The sequence below is a fragment of the Sus scrofa genome, chromosome 10, assembly GCF_054392235.1.
Source record: "Sus scrofa isolate SSC_HxYL_T2T_F1_AM1 chromosome 10, Sscrofa_HxYL_maternal_Yorkshire_Landrace_v2.0, whole genome shotgun sequence".
Classification (NCBI taxonomy): domain Eukaryota; kingdom Metazoa; phylum Chordata; class Mammalia; order Artiodactyla; family Suidae; genus Sus; species Sus scrofa.
This window is the reverse complement of record NC_139392.1, coordinates 84,452,178-84,471,224: the sequence shown is the minus strand read 5'-3', so window position 1 is coordinate 84,471,224 and position 19,047 is coordinate 84,452,178. Positions and strand designations below refer to the sequence as shown.

The 19,047-nt window shown below is 41.3% G+C and overlaps 1 protein-coding gene across 14 annotated transcripts in view; it reads left to right on the top strand.

Moving 5' to 3' along the window:
• CUL2 (cullin 2) overlaps positions 1-19,047 on the top strand; it is a 128,872-nt gene that overhangs the window by 63,570 nt on the left and 46,255 nt on the right. For 9 of the 14 annotated variants that reach the window (XM_084980493.1, XM_084980490.1, XM_084980489.1 and 6 more), the window contains exons 3-5: positions 1,099-1,201; positions 5,665-5,759; positions 13,437-13,542. In XM_084980493.1, coding sequence (XP_084836619.1) covers positions 1,099-1,201; positions 5,665-5,759; positions 13,437-13,542 — 304 coding nt within the window. Of the gene's footprint in view, positions 1-1,098; positions 1,202-5,664; positions 5,760-13,436; positions 13,543-15,945; positions 17,826-19,047 lie in introns of those variants that run through there. The other 5 variants (XM_084980494.1, XM_084980496.1, XM_084980497.1 and 2 more) reach the window with 5 other exon arrangements.

Below are 19,047 nucleotides of genomic sequence, written 5' to 3'. Positions count from 1 at the left end.
GAAGAGTTGGTCACAGAAGAGTACAAGAAAAGAGAAACTGACCATAAGGTAAAGAAAATAGAATAAATGTGTCCTTATTCTTATACAGAATACATAATTAATTGTTGGCTTGTAAATGGTTTTGAAATAGCTGACGTTTTTGGAAAGCACCCCTTCAGTTACTAATATTTCTAAGATGTTTACTGCTTGATCCATCTAAAATGGTCCAGCTACTCTTGCCCTGATTATGAATTTCATCCTCCTCCTCTGAAGTAAAAAATATCTGCAGAAACAGTAAATTTAAGAATGGACTCTCAAATTTTACTGTGAAAAATGAAGACCTGTGTTACTGATTGTTCTAAAGCCAGAATCCCTCCTTTCATCAGGTATTTTGCCCAAGAATGTAATGTTGACTTCTGACACTTGGATATCTTAGGTAGAAATTTTAGAGGCCACACATCTTTAATATTTTGAAAATGAAAAAAAGCCCCCCTGCAAATTGTACACCGCCATATGTTAGTACTTGATCTTTTATGAAGTATTTTTATGAGGTGTGTGAAATGTTATTTTTCCATATATATATGGAAAAGAAGATATTCATGTAGAGTTGAGCAGATAATTAGAAAGCAGACACCTGCACAATCACTACCCAGGTTAAGAGCTAGAGCACTGCAGGCATCTGCCACCCCTCCCCCACCAGGTATCCCTCTCGGTTCACAGGCCCTCTTATTTCCCTTGGAGATAACTATTGCCCTATTTTCTTGTTTTTTTAGAAAACAGTATAACAGGGAATTCCCACTGGGGCTCTGCAGAAGTGAACCCAGCTGGTATCATGAGGATGTGGGTTCGATCCCTTGTCCTGCTCAGTGGGTTAAGGATCTGGTGTTGTGTGAGCTATGGTGTAGGTCACAGATGTGGCTCAGATCTGGTGTTGCTATGTCTGGCCGGCAGCTGCAGCTCCGATTCAACCCCTACCCTGGGAACTTCCATATGTCTCGGGTGCGCTCTAAAAAAAAAAAGAAGTATTTTTCATGTTTTAATGCCAAATTTGAGTTAAGTATCATTTGTCTGAAAGTAATATCTCCAGAGTAAATATGACAACCTTGACAATTTAACTAGAGATATCTATGCTTTATGTGTGGCCTATCCTGAACCCCTTGGAGAAAGACTTTATACAGAAACTAAGATTTTTTTGGAAAATCACGTACGGCATTTGCACAAGGTAAAGACCGACACATGCATGATGTGGTTGTATTTATAGCTGCATGGTTATTTGACTAGCTCACTGTTTTCCATCGCAGAACTTCTGTCAAGTTAAGGTTATTTGTTTTGTTTCCTAAATAGCATTTTTCAAATGTATTTAAGAACTATAGGTCAAACACTGTGTTGTTAGGTTCTTCCAGGGAAATCGGTTTAGTTGTTCAGGATCTTAGAGCTTGTAAATGGAAAAGTTGGGTTTCAAATCAAGGTTTGTTCAACTTGAAAAAGTCCTCACATGTGCTCTGGATGGTGTTTATAGAACTAAGTTTTCTTTTACTGTTGCTGCCCATCTCTTGGTGAATCTCTGTGTTTATACTCAACTTTTTAGCTGCCTCTTCATATCCTATGTAATATCTTTAAAAACTTAGCATTGAAAAGAAGAATGGTAAAGAAAGTGCAGTAGAAACCCTCTGTGAGCAGTTATGTTGGTTAGTGTGCCGTGTGCATAAGGGCAACATCACAGACTTGATGTGTATATAAGCAGTGAATGAATTCTGCAGGATTTGGCCATGTACAGTATTTCTAACTTATTTTGGATCACTGATCTTACCAGGAATGGGATGAAGCCATTTATTATCTCTGCTAGAAACCTGATCACTTTTTATTAGCCCTGTCTGTGACCATGGGCCGCTCACTTGACCTACCTTGTTAATTAACCAGCCTTAAGTTCCTTTATCTGTAAAATGGAGATACAGTAGCCCAGCCTGTGTAATGATCTGTCTAACCCTGCACGTGGCGAAGAGCACATCTTCTTCAGATGGTGATAAGCCATAAATGGAGCACAGTTGATCCTGTGATATTTTCCTTATAACATTTGAAGGAAATACTTCAATTTTTTCCCCCGTTTTTCGAAGCCTATTTATTTTATTTTAATTGAGGTATAGTTGACATACAATATTTTATTAGTTTCAGAGTGATTCAGCGTTTACATACATTCTGAAATGATCACACTATTTGTCCTCATACAGAGTTATTACAATATTACTGTCCTCTGTAACCATCTGGCCTCATACAAAGTTAATGACTAGATTAGTGCTGTGTACTATATCCCCGTGACTTATTTATTTTCTAACTGGAAGTTTATACCTCTTAATCCCCTTCACCTTTTTGGCCCCCTACTGCAACCTCGTTTCCTCTGGCAACCACCTGTCCTCTGTATCTATCAGTCTGTTTCTGTTTTGTTTTGCTAGATCATTTGTGTTTTAGGTTACGTGTACAAGTGAGATCACGCAGTATTTGTCTTTCTCTGACTTATTGCACTTAGCATGACACCCTCTGGGTTCATCCATGTTGTTGTAAAAGGCAAAATTTTACTCTTTTTGTGGCTGAGTAACATCTCATTATGTGTATATATCACATTTTTATTCATTCATCTGCTGATGGACACTTAGGTTCCTTCTATATCTTGGCTGTTGTAAATAGTCTGCAATGAACATTGGGGTGTATGTATCTTTTTGAATTAATGTTTTCTTTTTCTTCAGGTACCCAGAAGTGGGTGTTTACTGGTTCTCATGATAGTTGTTTTTGATTTTTTTGAGGAACAGCCTGTTTTCCTTAGTGGCTGCACCAGTTTACACTCCCATCAGCAGCGCACAAGGGTTCCCTTTTCTCTACATCTTTGATATTTCTTGACTTATTTTTCTTTTCTTATTATGGCTGCACCTACAGTGTATGGAAGGGGGTCAGGGGTTAAATGGGAGCTGCAGCTGAGGCCTATGCCACAAACATAGCAATACCGGATCTGAATGCTGGATCCTTAACCCACTGAGCAAGGCCAGGGACCGAACTTGCATCCTTACAGGGACAATGTCAAGTACTTAACCCGCTGAACCACAACAGGAACCCCACACTTTTTTTTTTTTTTTTTTTTTTTTTTTTTTTGTCTTTTTGCCATTTTCTTGGGCTGCTCTCGCGGCATATAGAGGTTCCCAGGCCAGGGGTCGAATCAGAGCTGTAGCCACTGGCCTACGCCAGAGCCACAGCAACGTGGGATCCGAGCCGCATCTGCAACCTACACACTACAGCTCATGGCAACACCAGATCCTTAACCCACTGAGCAAGGCCAGGGATCGAACCCGCAACCTCATGGTTCCTAGTCGGATTTGTTAACCACTGCGCCACGACGGGAACTCCCTCCACACTTTTTATTTTGCAATAATTTTAAACTTACAGAAAAGTTGCAAAAGTAATGCAGAGAGTTCTCATATACTTTTTACCCAGGTTCTTAATGTTAGCATCTTGCATAATGGTGGTACAAATATTAAAACTAAGAAATTAACATTGGTATAATTGTGTGATTTTAAAATGATAATTGTGGAGTTCCTGCTGTGGCGCAACAGTATTGGCAGTGTCTTGGGAGTGCTGGGATGCAGGTTCAATCCCTGGCCTGGCACAGTGGGTTAAGGATCCGGCATTGCTGCTGCTGTGACTTATGTAGGGACTGCGTCTTAGATCTGATCCTGGCCCAGGAACTCCATATGCTGTGGGGCAGCCAAAGAAGGAAAACGAATAAAAATGATAATTGTGAAGTAGTTTTATGAATGTTTAGGATACCTGTATAATTATACATCATATGTTCTCTCAGATCCAATGACAAAAAAAATGAAACTACTAAAGTATTGTATTACATTATAAATAACTTAGAACATAAAGCTAAGCAAAAAGAAAATAAACATCCATAACATACCTCAGAATTAACCATTGTTAATATTTTTGATATATCTATTTTTAAATGTATCTTTTTTGGTACATATTAAAAGTAATTTGATATATGTCTTTTGCGTATTTTTGTTTTGTGTAGACTTCCATTTTTTATTAGAAACCAGAGGCGTGTTATATACCTTATAATTTGCTTTTTGCTTTTGACAATATGGTAGATCTCTTTCCTGTCATTAAATAGACTTCTGTAATCCAGGCAATGATTGTATAATTTTTCATTGTGTGAAGATGCTGCTGTGATTTGTTTAAATATTCCTGTATTGCTGGGTATATAGATTATTTCCAATTTATAATTTATTATTGTCAACAATACTTCTGTGAAACACCCTTGTAGCTAAATTATTCTTATTGTTACTAAGCTTTTAAATAGGATAAATCTCTAGTCATGGAATTACTGGGTCATTGGTCATGTGCATTTTTAGTTCTTTCGACTTGCACAGTCAGCCCTCGTACAGGTGTGTTCCATACCCTTGGGCCTGGAGGCCCAGCTGGAGAGGATTTAAGCGTCTATGGAGCTTAGTATCAATGGGGTCTGGAAACCGTCCCTGCTGATACTGAGGAAGGACTGTAGTGGGAAATTGTTTCTGAATTTATATTCTAACCAGCCAGTAGCAGCAGTTCCTAAGGGGGCCCTGTTCCCTGGCATTATTATTAGTAGTTGCTATTTTTAATTTATTTCCCATATGATAGGCAAAAAAGTACTATTTATAGGCTATTCCTATCGTCCTGAGCCTTTATTGTTAAAATTCCAGAGTTTGGTTTTTGTTTGTTTGTTCATTTGTTTGTTTTTGCTTTTTAGGGCCACACCCATGGCATATGAAGTTTCCTGGCTAGGGGTCCAGCCTTCACCACAGCCACAGCAGCACCAGATCCGAGCTGCGTCGGCAACCTGCGCCACAGCCACAGCAATGCAGGATCCTAGCCGCCTCAGTGTCCTAGCCTGAAGCTTGCACCGACGCCGGATCCTTAACCCACTGAGCAAGGCCAGAGATTGAACCTGCAACCTCATGGATACTAGTCAGGCTCATTTCCATTGCACCACAGCATGAACTCCAAGTTCCACGTTTAAAAGCATAGCATTTCTTCAGAGAGTTAATTATATGAATGTTAATGTCATGACTTGTGTAAGGTCACAGGGACAGTTGATGAAAGAACAAGCTAAGAGAGAGGTGGTGGCCTTGGGAATGTCAGTTTTGTCTGGTGGATTTTTATTGTTGGATGAGATTTCCATTAAAGTTAACTTTTTAAGCATCGGGCCTCAGATTTCAGTTTGATTTTCATTTTTCAAAAAGTAGTAGGTTTTTATTAGTAAACATAAAGCAACTTATTTGGAGAATGTGAGAAAGGTGTCAGTGTTGATAAATGGTCTTATTCACAGAAGTGAATAATGTGAGGTGATGACAGACCTGTGTCACTGGCAGGCTGACCAGAAGCGATGGATATGAGGAGACACAGAGCTGCATGGTAATCGAGTTACAGTCTCTTTAATCTGATCTACTCTTTTAGCCCAAAGACAGCGTCAGACCATTACATTTTGTTCTTTTATCTTAGAGCATGACACGTGTGCTCTAGTATGGATGTAAATGTCATATATAGTGCTTGAATTATGTCAGTTATTTAAGAACATTAGTTTTTGATAAATTTCATAGCTTACAAGTGAAACTAAGTGTTTTCTGAGTAAAACTTTTTTTTTTCTTTTTCCTCTAGAGAGTTCTGGAGTCTGAAGAGCAAGTGCTTGTTATGTATCATAGGTACTGGGAAGAGTATAGCAAGGGTGCAGACTACATGGACTGCTTGTACAGGTGAGTGTGCTTTAGACTCGTTGACCGTCTGAAGAGTATCGCCTGCTGCACTTGGTGATCGAAGGAGGTTACTACCTATTGCCCACTGAAACGCGCAGCATGAGAGCACTGCCTGATGTACGGACTTTTCTCTGCCACAGGGAAGGGGCTGCAGTGTGGGTCCTGTGGGTGACTGGGAGTCAGGCAGTGTGCGGAAACTTAACTCTGTGAAAACTAAACCTGTGTTTGATGGCCTAGCTCTCCAGTTATCTGGGATTAGGTAACACACGTTGAATCTGGACAGATCTGAAGGGAAACTTTGGCTTCGATGAAACTTGCAGTGACTCTAAGCCCGCCGCTCCCCCCCGCCCCACACCAGCATGCTTTGTCTGACTCTGGGAGTCAGCGTGTTGGGTCTCGTGGGAGTATCTGGCAGTTTTCTCTGGAAGGTCTCCTGCCCTCTCTAGGCACATCGCATCCACGGCAGTGTCCTCACCTTACATCATCACCTGGGTCTCACAGTGTTAGCAGTGGCACCAGACGTTGCAGCAAGCCCCACTGAGGCCAAAGCATGATTGCCTTGCTGTGTTTGTCCTTCTTTGCTTTACTGTTCATGTTCCCTTTGGTTTTTATAACAATACCGGACTTTACTCACTGTATGTTGCCTATGTTAGAAACTGGAGCCTACTTCTTAATGGCCGGTACTTTTTCTTTCTTCTTAGAAGAGCAAAATATAATAGAACCCGAAACCAGCAATTGGTTTATTATGGCTTTGGCTTTTATAAAAATGTTCGCCATCCGTGAAGCACCCTGCATTTGATTTTTTTTTTTCCCTCTCATCCACCAAAGTGAACTTGTTATAAATAGAGCTTTGAGAAATCCCTAGGAGTTTCTGTTGTGGCGCAGCAGAAATGAATCCAACTAATATCCATGAGGATGCAGGTTCAGTCCTTGGCCTCACTCACTGGGTCAGGGATCCAGCATTGCCATGAGCTGTGGTGTATGCTGAAGATGTACCTGTGGTGTAGGCTGGCAGCTGCAGCTCCAATTCGACCTCTAGCCTGGGAACTTCTATATGCCGCAGATGTGGCCCTAAAAAGAAAAAAAAAAAAAGAATTCCCTACCTAAACGCTAAACTGTGGGGGGAGAGCAGAGAGATTTAAGGATCAGTGAGAGCACATGCATGCTGTTGCCACTGCCGAGGACCTGGGGCCACTGGTGTATAGATGACGAGAGAGAGTGCTCTAGACAGGGGGCCATGCAGTGGGGTCCCTCGTTAGCTGGGATACTTCAGTAAAGATTCAAGTTGTTTTCCTCTTCTTTTTTAGTTTTCAGCACTGTTCCCTTGGTTCTCCTACATCTCTCTTTACCAAAAGCAATTTGGTACTACTTAATACTATTAAATCGGTACTATTAATAAGCTTTTGTTAAATTTTGAGTATGTATGATATATACACGTATGTGTGTATATATAAAGCCATCCGAGGTAATTGGTATTTCCATTTTTAAAACTGAAGAAAACTGAGGGTCAGAGAGGTTAGATGATTTGGCTCAGGGCTGCTGAGCTGGAAAAAAATCACAGGGGCAGGATTTAAACACAGATCAGTCTGATGAAATCCATTTAATTTCCCCATTCTACCTAGTCTCTCTCTCTCTCTCTCTCTTTTTTTTTTGGCCACCCTGTGGCATATGGCGTTCCCGGGCTGGGGATCAGATCTGAGCTTCAGCTGTGACCTACACTGCAACTGTGGCATCCCCAGATCCCTAACTCACTATTCGAAGCAGGGGATTGAACCTGCATCCCAGCGCTCTAGAAACTTCACCACAGTGGGAACTCCTACCTAGTTTCTTTTTGTTTGTTTGTTTTTTGTCTTTTTAAGGCCACACCTGTGGCATATGAAAGTTCCCAGGCTAGGGGTTGAATTGGAGCTGGAGCTGCCCGCCACAGCCACAGCCACAGCCACAGCCACAGCCACAGCAAGAGCAGATCCAAGCCGCATCTGTGACCTACACCACAGCACCACAGCTCACAGCAGCCCTGGATCTTTAACCCACTGAGCAAGGCCAGGGATCAACCCTGCATTCTCATGGATACTAGTCTGGTTCGTTACTGCTGAGCCAGGACGGAATTCCCTCTAGTCTCATTCTTTGTAGTCATTTTAGTCGCTTATAGAGGTTCTGTTCTCATCCCTTAGCTTACACTCCATGTTCTTTCTAGGATGATCTCAGTTATTCCTGGTTTTAATTAATTAATTTTTTCAGTTACTCCTGGTTTTAGCTACAGTATAAATTGATAACCACCAGAATACATGTTTACTGCAGGTGGTCTAAGTTTCTGAGGAGTATTCTTACATAGCAGCCTCTACCTCCAGGATGTCCCAGGGGTCATTGTACTGCAGATGTGCCCAGCTGGGCTTGTTGTCTTTTATGCACACACCGCTCCCCGAAATACTGATTTTAGTTAGTGGTAGTGCTGGACACCTAGACATATGTACCAGAGGTCTCATCTGTCCTTCCCTACTTCGCCCCTCTCGAGCAGTTCCTCCAAATGTCTCTTAAATTTATTATTCCTTTTGTGTTGCTATTAGAGAACTGTAGTTCAACGTGTTTATCATTTCTCACCTGGATTATTAATGATACCTTCCCTGTGACCAGTCTCCCAGCCTTTGATTTTTCATTTATTCCATTTAGTAAACTTCTCAAGTGCAAATCTGATCACTGTCTGAAATCATTTAATAACTTTCCACTATTCTATAGCTGTGGTGTTGGCTCCACGTGACTGATCACCCTTTATTTAATGATTATTATTATTTTTGTTTTGTTTTTTGTTTTGCATGATTTTTAAAAATTTTTTATTTTTTGCCTTGGGACCTTTATTTAATTATATTGGTAGACTGGGTGTTGAGATCCTTCTCATAGAGGGCATATTTGGCAGGAATTAGATGAAAACTGTTTGTTAGTCTTTACTTGTTGGGTAGTAGGTCATCCAGGCTTTCTCTTGTTATTAATCATAGTCTCTAAGGAAATCTATGTGAAGAAATGTAAGGGGAAAAAAATCAGTTTTGTTTCAAAAGTATTTTTCAGAGTTCCCATTGTGGCTCAGCGGTAGCAAACCTCATTAGTATCCATGAGGACATGGGTTCGATCCCTGGCCCTGCTCAGTGAGTTAAGAATCTGGCTTTGCCATGAGCTGCAGTCCTGGATCTGGTGTTGCTGTGGCTTCGGTGTAGGCCAGCAGCTACAGCTCTGATTCGACCCCTAGCCTGGGAACTTCCATATGCCACATGTGCGGCCCTAAAAAATGAAAAATAAAAAGGTAGAAGTATTTTTCAATATTATTCCTTGGAAATAATTTCTAGCCTTTTCTTTACTCTGATTGATTTATAAGATGGCTCTGCATTAGCACAGGTGACTTAAGGATTCCTATTTTAAAGAAAATAGTGATGCTCTTGCCCTACCTTTCCCACTTCTACCTGTCTGTTTAGGCCCCACTGGCCCTTAAAGTGGGGCACTTAGGGTATTAGCTTGGGAACTAACAGCTCTTGAAATCCAGTAGGTATTAGCATAAAAACAATTCTTGTAATAGAATTTTCTAAGAAATATTGAAATGCCTGATTTCTTAGAAGAATCAAAGTTACCTTAGGCTATTAGTTCTTATTAGTTAATACTATTATTATTACTTTTTTTCCACTGCACCCATGGCATATGGAAGTTCCTGGGCCAGGGATTGAATCTGAGCTGTAGCTGTGACCTATACCAAAGCTGTAGCTACACCAGATCCTTAACCCACTGTGTTGGGCCAAGGATGGAACCAACCACAGAGACACCCCTGGATTTCTTAAGATGCTTGCTAACCACTTTGTTGACAGAGTGAATTTTATGAAAACATGTACTACTGGTTTATACCTGAGCAGAACAATCAGATATTGCATGGGCAGTGGAGTATAAACTATTTTAGGAAATTATTGGAAGTTCTTTCCTTTTATAATTTCTTAGATTGTATGTCTTTATTTAAAAACAAATGTTTGGTTAACAAATCTGATTGTAAAATACTATATATAGTGACTTAGAAATTAAGAGTGATGTCTTAATCAAAATGAAAAATTATTACTACTTTTTAAATTATGTCTACAAATTATTTTAAAAGCTTATCTATCAAGCTTAAACTATCAAGAGTAGAAGTCTGGAATGAGAAAGATATTGTTAACAGAGGTAAAGTTTTATTCTGTGCGGGAAAGAGAATAGCGACTTGTCCTATAAGATACAAAACATACTGGCTCCAGGATATACACATAGATCTTTGGAGGGGATCAGTGAGTCAGATTTCTGCAGACACCCCAGCTTCTCTTCAGAGTCAGCAAACCCCTGTGCTATAAGTTTATACCTACTATACAGGAATAAGGGAGCTGCTGTGGGCTGCTGAATAGGGAGTTGATATCCTGAAAGCAGAATTTTTAGATGAATCAGAGATGCCATAAATGGGAAATAGAGGCCAGTCATGAGGGCATCACACATGATCCAAGCAGGGAGTCAACAAATGCCTTTGGAGGTGAAAAGGAAAATCATGGGAGGAGACGTCGAGCAGTGTGGGAGAACCGGAGGACCAGCTGATGAAAGGAGGTGAAGGGAAGGATGAGCTAAGTGATGCTAGCTAGCGCTTCAGGTAGGGTTCCTGGGATGACCTTGGTACACCGACCCGAAAAGGGTCCTATAGAGAGGCACCTGTAGTGGTGCAGATGGGACAGTTAACTTCCTCCTACTTAGCTCTTGTCACTGTCGACATGTTATATTGCTTGTCTTTTTATGTCCTACCAGATAGGTAAGCTCTCTGGGCAGAGACCACATTTTTGTTGTTCATTTCTCTGTCCCCAGTAGTACCGGCATGTGGTATGCACTTGGCCAGTACTTGTTCAGTGGGAACAGGAGACCTCGTGAGTTCTCCCGGCCAGCTCTGCCACTTAGTAGTGGATGGCCCTTTGCCGAAGTCTTTAAGGTCTCTAAGCTGCAGTTTTCTTACACGTAAAATGTGGATCCTAATAGTTCCACATAGGTCTCCCTCATGGTGTTCGCCAGCTACATGCTTAGGGCTGTCTCTGGCACATGATAGGAGCTCCTGAAGCCTAATGATTACTTTTATTTCCTGGCATTCATGGCTTTTATGATCTGGCTCCAGGTTGCTTTTCCAAGTTTATGTTCTAATGTTAGCTTTTGTCATCGCTGCTGTCTGGAATATTATCTGCTTATTCATTTCATAGATCATTGAAAAAGTCTTTCTCTCGAGGACTGCTTACCTGCCTGCCACTGTTCTGGGTGCTGTCTACCAGACCTCCTATTCCAGAGAGGAGGTGGGTGAGCAAAACCAGTAGGCAAGGAAAAGAACAGCAATATTTCACATAGTAGCAAGTGCTGGAAGAAAGAAAAGAGCTGTGTATTAGTTACTTTGTTGGCGCTGGGAAGTGAAGGTTAGTTTGGCTTGGGGTCAGGTCAGGTCGTCAAGAGGTATGTTTGAGCTGAGACCAGAATGACGGAGGCCAGAGGGGAGACGCCCTCCGCTAGAGAGTGTGGGCCAGGTGAGGCAGCCCTTTTCTGTCTAGCTGAAGCCTCCATCTCTCAGTCCTGGTCCCCTTGCCTCAGCTGGAAGGAAACCCGCAGGAAACTAGGAGGGTTGCAGTGGGAATGGAAGGCAAGGGTAAATGGCATTTTGAAGGAAGAAAAGCTGACTTTGTCACCAGTGGGCAGAGGAGACTAAAATGTCAAATAGAGCACCAAGGCTAAGTCCTGGAGCCCGAGCCTGCAGTGATGACTGAGGGAGGAACCTGCCTAAGCAGTGCTGCAGAGGTAACTGGAGTCCTGCAGCTGACATTTTTGTCGCCTTTGCTTTCAGTTTCACTTCTCTGTAAACATTGAGTGAACCTTTCATTTTGATGCAGTGAAAATAGCAGCATGTGTGTTTTAACATAGAGATTTTGTGGTTGTTACCTAAACATTTGTATTGTCAATAGCTGTTTTCACCTTGGCAGAACGTGTCAAACATAGTTTTAGGTGATGAGCGTTAAAGGCCTTGTGGTGAAAAATGATACTTGAATTTTATATGCCCTTTGTACACATTTTAGTTAATCTTGGAACCCTTTATTCATCGCAGTAATTCTTAAGAGTTCATCACAGTTGTTAGTCTCTTTTTCTTTTTTGGCAGCACTTGCAGCATGTGGAAATTCCTGGGCCAGGGATTGAACGTGTGCCACAGTAGTGACCCAAGCCCCTGCAGTGACAATGTCGATCCTTAACCAGCTGCACCACAAGAAAACTCCCTATTAGTCTTTTTTTGCGGGGGGGGGGGGGGGTGCCCGGGGGTGGTGGTTGTCTTTTTATGGCTGCACCTGCGGCATATGGAGGTTCCCAGGCTAGGAGCCCATTTGGAGCTGCAGCTCCTGCCTATACCAGAGCCACAGCAACACAGGATCCAAGCCGCATCTGCCACCTACACCACAGCTCATGGCAATGCCGGATCCTCAACCCACCGAGCAAGGCCGGGAATTGAACCCACATCCTCATGGATGCCAGTTAGGTTCACTAACTGCTGAGCCATGACAGGAACTCCCTGTTAATCTTTTTTATAAAGCTCTTCCCCCTGGTAGATAAAGTGTTCTTAAATCTGTCAATTTTGCCATACTTCTTACTGTCTTTAATAGTCTGTTCCATTTTCTTACCGTCTGATTGTGATCTTTTTTTGTTGTTTTAAAATGGAAAGTTACAGGAGTTCCCTTGTGGCACAGCAGGTTAAGGATCCGGCTTTGTCACGGCAGAGGCTTAGGTCGCTGCTGTGGCGCAGGTTCAATCCTTGGCTCAGGAACTTCCACGTGCCATGGGGGCAGCCAGGAAAAAAAAAAAAAAAGGTATAAAAAATGAAAAATTACATATTGACTGGTGATAAAATATAAATTAGAAAACTTACTTGACTTTGATCTTTTAACATTTTCTGTTTCATTTTTTGCAAAGTGAACTTGCTTATTTAATAAGAATCTGAAAATGAGCGAATTGGATTGTGGAGGGTCTGACCCTTGGCTAAGAGCTGTTGGGATATAAGAGCATTGAACATTTTTAAAGCAAAACTTTTGAGTTTTTTAAAGTGAGACTGCGGCAATAGGTTTTTTGTTTTTTTTTGTTTTTTTTGCTACTCTACATGTCTTTTTGTATTGTTTTGTTCTTTTAGGGCTGCGCAAGTGGCATATGGAAGTTCCCAGACTAGGGGTCAAATGGGAGCTGGAGCTACAGCTGCAGCTGCTGGTCTATGCCACAGCCATAGCAACACATGATCCGAGCCACGTCTGTGATCTACACCACAGTTCATGGCAACTCCAGATACTTAACCCACTGAGCGAGGCCAGGGATTGAACCCGCTTCCTCATGGATACTAGTCTGGTTGTTACCCCTGAGCCACAATGGGAGCTCCTCTATAGAGGTCTTCTTCTTCGTCTCTTAGGGCCTTGCAGAGACAGTTGGGCTGATAATTTTTATCTTTTTAGATTATATCTCTAATTCGTATATAATTTTTTTGGATGTATTACTGAACCATTCTGTAGTTGATTTATAACCCTAAAATTATTGTTCTAAAGTTGCAAGTTGGAAGAAAAAAAAGTTGCTAATTGTTTTCCTACTGATTTTGACATAGTGTCTGTTGATACTGTATTTGTTTTTCAGGTATCTCAACACCCAGTTTATTAAAAAGAATAAATTGACAGAAGCTGATCTTCAGTATGGTTATGGTGGTGTAGATATGAATGAACCACTTATGGAAATAGGAGAGGTATGAAGTTCTTTAAATAACTAGCAAACATAAAAGTGTTTTTATATGCTGAGGTAATTTGACTCACTGTCCTTTTCCTTAAGGACAGAGTTGACTGTCTTAAAATTGTCAAGATTTAAAACATCCTAAACATTAAGGAAATAAAGTTCTGACGTGATTTCCTAAGAATTTTCAGATAAATGAGAAGAAAATGAAAGATGTGATGAGTATTATTTTAATAATTAAATTAATGGTGGATGAATGAGAAGGTTCATATAGTTCTGCTGTGTGGAAAAGCTCATAGAAAGTATTCAGAAAATGTTGAAATTCTTTTTTTTTTACTTGGCTGTCCTGTAGCATATCGAGCGCCCAGGAGAGGGGTCAGATCCGAGCCACAGTTGCGACCTATGCTGCAGCTTCGGCAACTCTGGATCCTTTAATCCACTGTTCTGGGCCAGGGATCGAACCTCTCACCTGGCACTGCAGAAATGCTGCTGATCCAGTTGCGCCACAGTGGGAACTCCAGGAAATGTTGAAACTCTTACAGTTAAAAAATGCAAAGGACATGGACTTAGAACCTAAAAGAGACGGAATATAAAATGTGGATATAACAGGAGTTCCTGTTGTGGCTCAGTGGTTAATGAATCCAACTAGGAACCATGGGGTTGTAGGTTCGATCCCTGCCCTTGCTCAATGGGTTAAGGATCCGGCATTGCCATGAGCTGGGGTGTAGACTGCAGACGTGGCTCGGATCCCGAGTTGCTGTGGCTCTGGCGGAGGCTGGTGGCTACAGCTCCGATTAGACCCCTAGCCTGGGAACCTTGATATGCCACTGGAGAGGCCCAAGGAATGGCAAAAAGACAAAAAGACAAAAAAAAAAAAAAATGTGTATGTAACACATTTATTTTAACTTGAAAAGTGATTAAAGAAATTCGGAGTAAAATAATGAAGTGTGCAGTTCAAGTAAGTCAAATTTTTGAGATACAGATCAGATTTAAATATGGGAAATTATAATATATAACTAGCATATATATATACTGTAAAAGAAATACTCTAGCACAGTGTTTGTTTATTCACGTCATAGAAATTTATCAAGTAGCCAGACATTGGCAATGCAGTGGTGGACAGACAGAAGGTCCCTCTCCTCATGGGGAAGCAGATAGCAAATCAGATAGCAAATTAAGTAAAGAAATTAATGTTAAATTGTGATGAGTGTTAATGAAGGAAATAAAAAGCTAAGGTGCAGCATTAGTAGAAATTTAAATTAGAACAGGAGTTTACATTGTGGCTTAGCGGAAATGAATCTGATTAGGAGCCATGAGGTTGTAGGTTCGATCCCTGGCCTTGCTCAGTGGGTTAAAGATCTGGCGTTGCTGTGAGTTGTGGTGTTGGATGCAGATGCGGCTTGGATCTTGCGTTTCTGTGGTTGTGGTGTAGGCCGGCGGCTACAGCTCCGATTCCACCCCTAGCCTGGGAACCTCCATGTGCCTCAGGTGTGGCCCTAAAAGGCAAAAAAAAAAAAAAAAAAAAAAAAAATTAGAACCACTGTTTTAGAAAGAGATTTATTAGTGTCTCCCAGTAGACTTTAAAATGTTCAATACCTTTTGGCCAGGTATTCCCATGTCTAGTAATCTGTACAGCAACACTAATATGGAAAAAAAGTTCAAATGTTTAAAAGTATTCCTTGCAGTCATTAATAAAGATAATTAATGGGCAGTCTAGATTTCTAATATCCAGCAATAAAAATCATACATAGAAGACTATATACAGTATGACTTTGTTATAAAAGTAGGCAAAGGGGATACATTAGTAGAAAATAATTCGTGGAAGCATTAGCAAAGGGAAAAATGGTTTATGAAATCATTTGGACACAACATTATATGTTTAATAGGAATAAAATTGTAGTCGGAGAAGGATGTAGAGAAATACATCAGTGAGAAATACCAAAATCTTAACAGTAGTTGCTTTAGTTCATGGGAGTGGACAAATAATAATTTTGATACAACAGCATTTATACAATTCTATAACTTCTATTGCCTTTTTAAAAATGTAGGGATATCAAATAACATTATTTATTAAATGATTCCCTTTAGTTATTAGGTTTTTTTGTTGTCCTAAGTAATGTGTGAGTCATTGTTCATTTATTAAATATTTTTTGAACCCCTCTGTGTGCACTACTCTGTACGCTGGGGATACGGTGTTGAGAGTAATGTAATCAGAATTCTCTCAGTCTTGGGGTTAAATGTGTATATATGCTTGTACATGAGCAGAAATTTTCATGGAATGAATACCTGGGAATGGATTTTCTGGGTCAAAGCACAGCCTGAATTTTGATAGCCCTGCCACCTTGCCTTTTTTTACCAGTTTGCCCTCCCGCTACAGTTATACAACCCCATTTTCTTATGTATTATCTTCTTTTTTTTCAGTTTTGTGCTATTTAAAAGGAAAAAAACAAGGCAAAACCTGAGGAATGTTCCTTGTGGGAAGACAGATGCTTTTCCTTATTTTTATGAAATTACCAGTGGATCAGAGTAAAGTTATCCCTGTGGAGAGGCTGAAGCAGACTCATGCTTGTGTGGATGCGGCTAATAGGAAACAGGAGCAATCAATGTTTTTGTTTTTGTTTTTGTTTTTTTTGTTAGGGCTGCATATGCAGCATACGGAAGTTCCCAGGGTAGGGGTCAAATTGGAGCTGCTGCAGCCACACCAGTGGTGTCAGGATCCTAGCCGCGTCTGCAACCTACACCACAGCTCATGGCAATACTGGATCCTCAACCCACTAAGCAAGGCCAGGGATCGAACCCGCATCCTCGTGGATACTAGTTGGTTTTGTTACACTGAGCCACAGTGGGAACTCTGAGCAATCAGTTTTTGTTACTGGAATGACATGTACTCTGTATGAGAAAAATATTTTGGATTTCAAAGTTTACATGTGAAAGGCAAAACTTTAAAACTTTTGGAAGGCAACATAGAAGTGTACATACATATCTCCTTAAGGTTGACCTTAGGGTAGCAAAGGAGTTCTTAAAAGATGCAAAAATGCAAACAGTAAAGAAAAAGGTTGACAGATTGCAGCACATTAAAATATCATACATCTATGTATTTTTTTGGCCGCAGCTTGCTGCAGCTTGATGCGGATCCTCAGACCAGAGATTGAACCCAGGCCAAGCATCAAGTCCTAACCACTAGACCACTAGAGAACTCCCCTCTTTTTTGTTGTTATTGTCCTAATAATATATTTTTACTTACAAAACTAGAGAAAAAAATAATAAGTAAAAAAATAAAAAACACTATAAAGAAATTCAGAAAAGTCTAGTCACAAACTGGCAAACTGCAGTATGAAAAACTGTCAGGGGATTCATGTCCATGATGTATAAAGAACTCCTAGGTCTCACTGAGAATAAGACAAACACTAATGGAATAGGAGGTAAAAGAGAGGAATAAATATTTTGGAGTTCCCATCGTGGCACAGTGGTTAACGAATCCGACGAGGAACCATGAGGTTGCGGGTTTGATCCCTGGCCTCACTCAGTGGGTTGAGGATCTGGCGTTGCCGTGAGCTGTGGTGTAGGTTGCAGACGCGGCTTGGATCCCACATTGCTGTGGCTCTGGGGTAGGCTGGTGGCTATGGCTCTGATTCAACCCCTAGCCTCGGAATCTCCATATGCCACAGGAGCGGCCCTACAAAAGGCAAAAAGACAAAAAAAAAGAAAAAAAAAGATGAATAAATATTTTATAGAGGAATAAAAAAACTGAGACGCACAGAAAACATAAAAAGATGCTCAGCCTCTTTCAAGAAAATGCCAGTTAAGACCGAAAAGAGATCCCTTTTGTTTGGCAGATTGGCAAAGCCTGACCACAGCTGCTTGGCAGTGCCATTTGTCAGGATGTTGGCTATGAGTGTCAAGTGGAAAACCACTTTGTTTAGTAAAGCTGCACGTGTGTCTAGCCCTGCGCCTAGGTGTCTCTACCTGCAGGTGTGTCAGGAACTGCTTGTGTGCTCCAGGAGGTGAGTGCAGGAATAGCTGTGGTGTCCTCAGTGGCAAAAGCTGGAAACAAACACATGTCATCAGCAGTGGAAAGTAAAAGTTAATCCTGGTGTCTTCATAAAGAAGATAGTACGTGCCAGTGATACTGAATCATAAGCTCTAACCAGTTTGATTGGATTTCAATAATAAATTTACAGTTTAAAAAATCATACATAGGAGGTCCCTTGTGGCTCAGTGGTAACGAACCCAACTAGTTTTCTGTTGTTGTCGTTTTTGCTTTTCAGGGCTGCACCCGCAGCATATGGAAATTCCCAGGCTAGGGGTCTAATTTGAGCTACAGCTGCCGGTCTACACCGCAGCCACTGCAATGCCAGATCTGAGCCATGTCTGTGATCTACACCACAGTTCACTGCAACACAGGATCCTTAACCCACTGAGCAAGGTCAGGGATCGAACCTGCATCCTCATGGATCCTGGTCAGGTTTGTTAACTGCTGAGCCACAAAGGGAACTCCCATAAACCCAACTAGTATCCATGAGGATGTGGGTTCGATCCCTGTTCTTGCTCAGTGGGTTAAGGATCCTTCACAGCCCTGAGCTGTGGTGTAGGTGGCAGACACAGCTTGGATCTGGCATTGCTGTGGCTGTGGCATAAGCCAGCAACTATAGCTCTGATTCGACTCCTACCCTGGGAACTTCCATATGCCGTAGGTGCACCCCTAAAAATCAAAAATAAAGTAAAATAAAATTAAATTAAAAATCATGCATAAAAGAGCATACAGTGTTATCAGGTCAGAAATAGTCAAGATCAAACGTATTTTTTTTTTGTATTTCTGTAATGCCTGTTAAAAATTTTTATACTGGGAGTTCCCATCGTGGCGCAGTGGTTAACGAATCCGACTAGGAACCATGAGGTTGCGGGTTCGGTCCCTGCCCTTGCTCATTGGGTTAAGGATCCGGCGTTGCCGTGAGCTGTGGTGTAGGTCGCAGACGCGGCTCGGATCCTGCGTTGCTGTGGCTCTGGCGTAGGCCGGTGGCTACAGCTCCAATTCAACCCCTAGCCTGGGAACCTCCATATGCTGCGGGAGCGGCCCAAGAAATAGCAACAACAACAAAAGACAAAAGACAAAAAAAAAAAAAAATTTTTTTATACTGCACTACACTTATTTTTTGCAATTTTATCTCATAGTCACTTAAGACACCAAACACATTTTGATTATTTATTTATATATATATATTTTTTTTTCTTTTGTCGGCCACACCTGTGGCATACGGAGGTTCCCAGGCTAGGGGTCAAATCGGAGCTACAGCCACGGCAACATGGGATCCAAGCCGCGTCTGCAACCACACCTCACGGCAGTGCTGGATCACTGAAGGAGGCCAGGGATCGAACCAGGAACCTCATGGTTACTAGTTGGGTTGTTAACTGCTGAGCCACGATGGGAACTCCAAAGTCAAATGTATTATATGGGGATACTCACATTCTTGGAAGAACTATAAGGAAAGGAATGATTTAGCAAAATGCAGGATTCTGATAG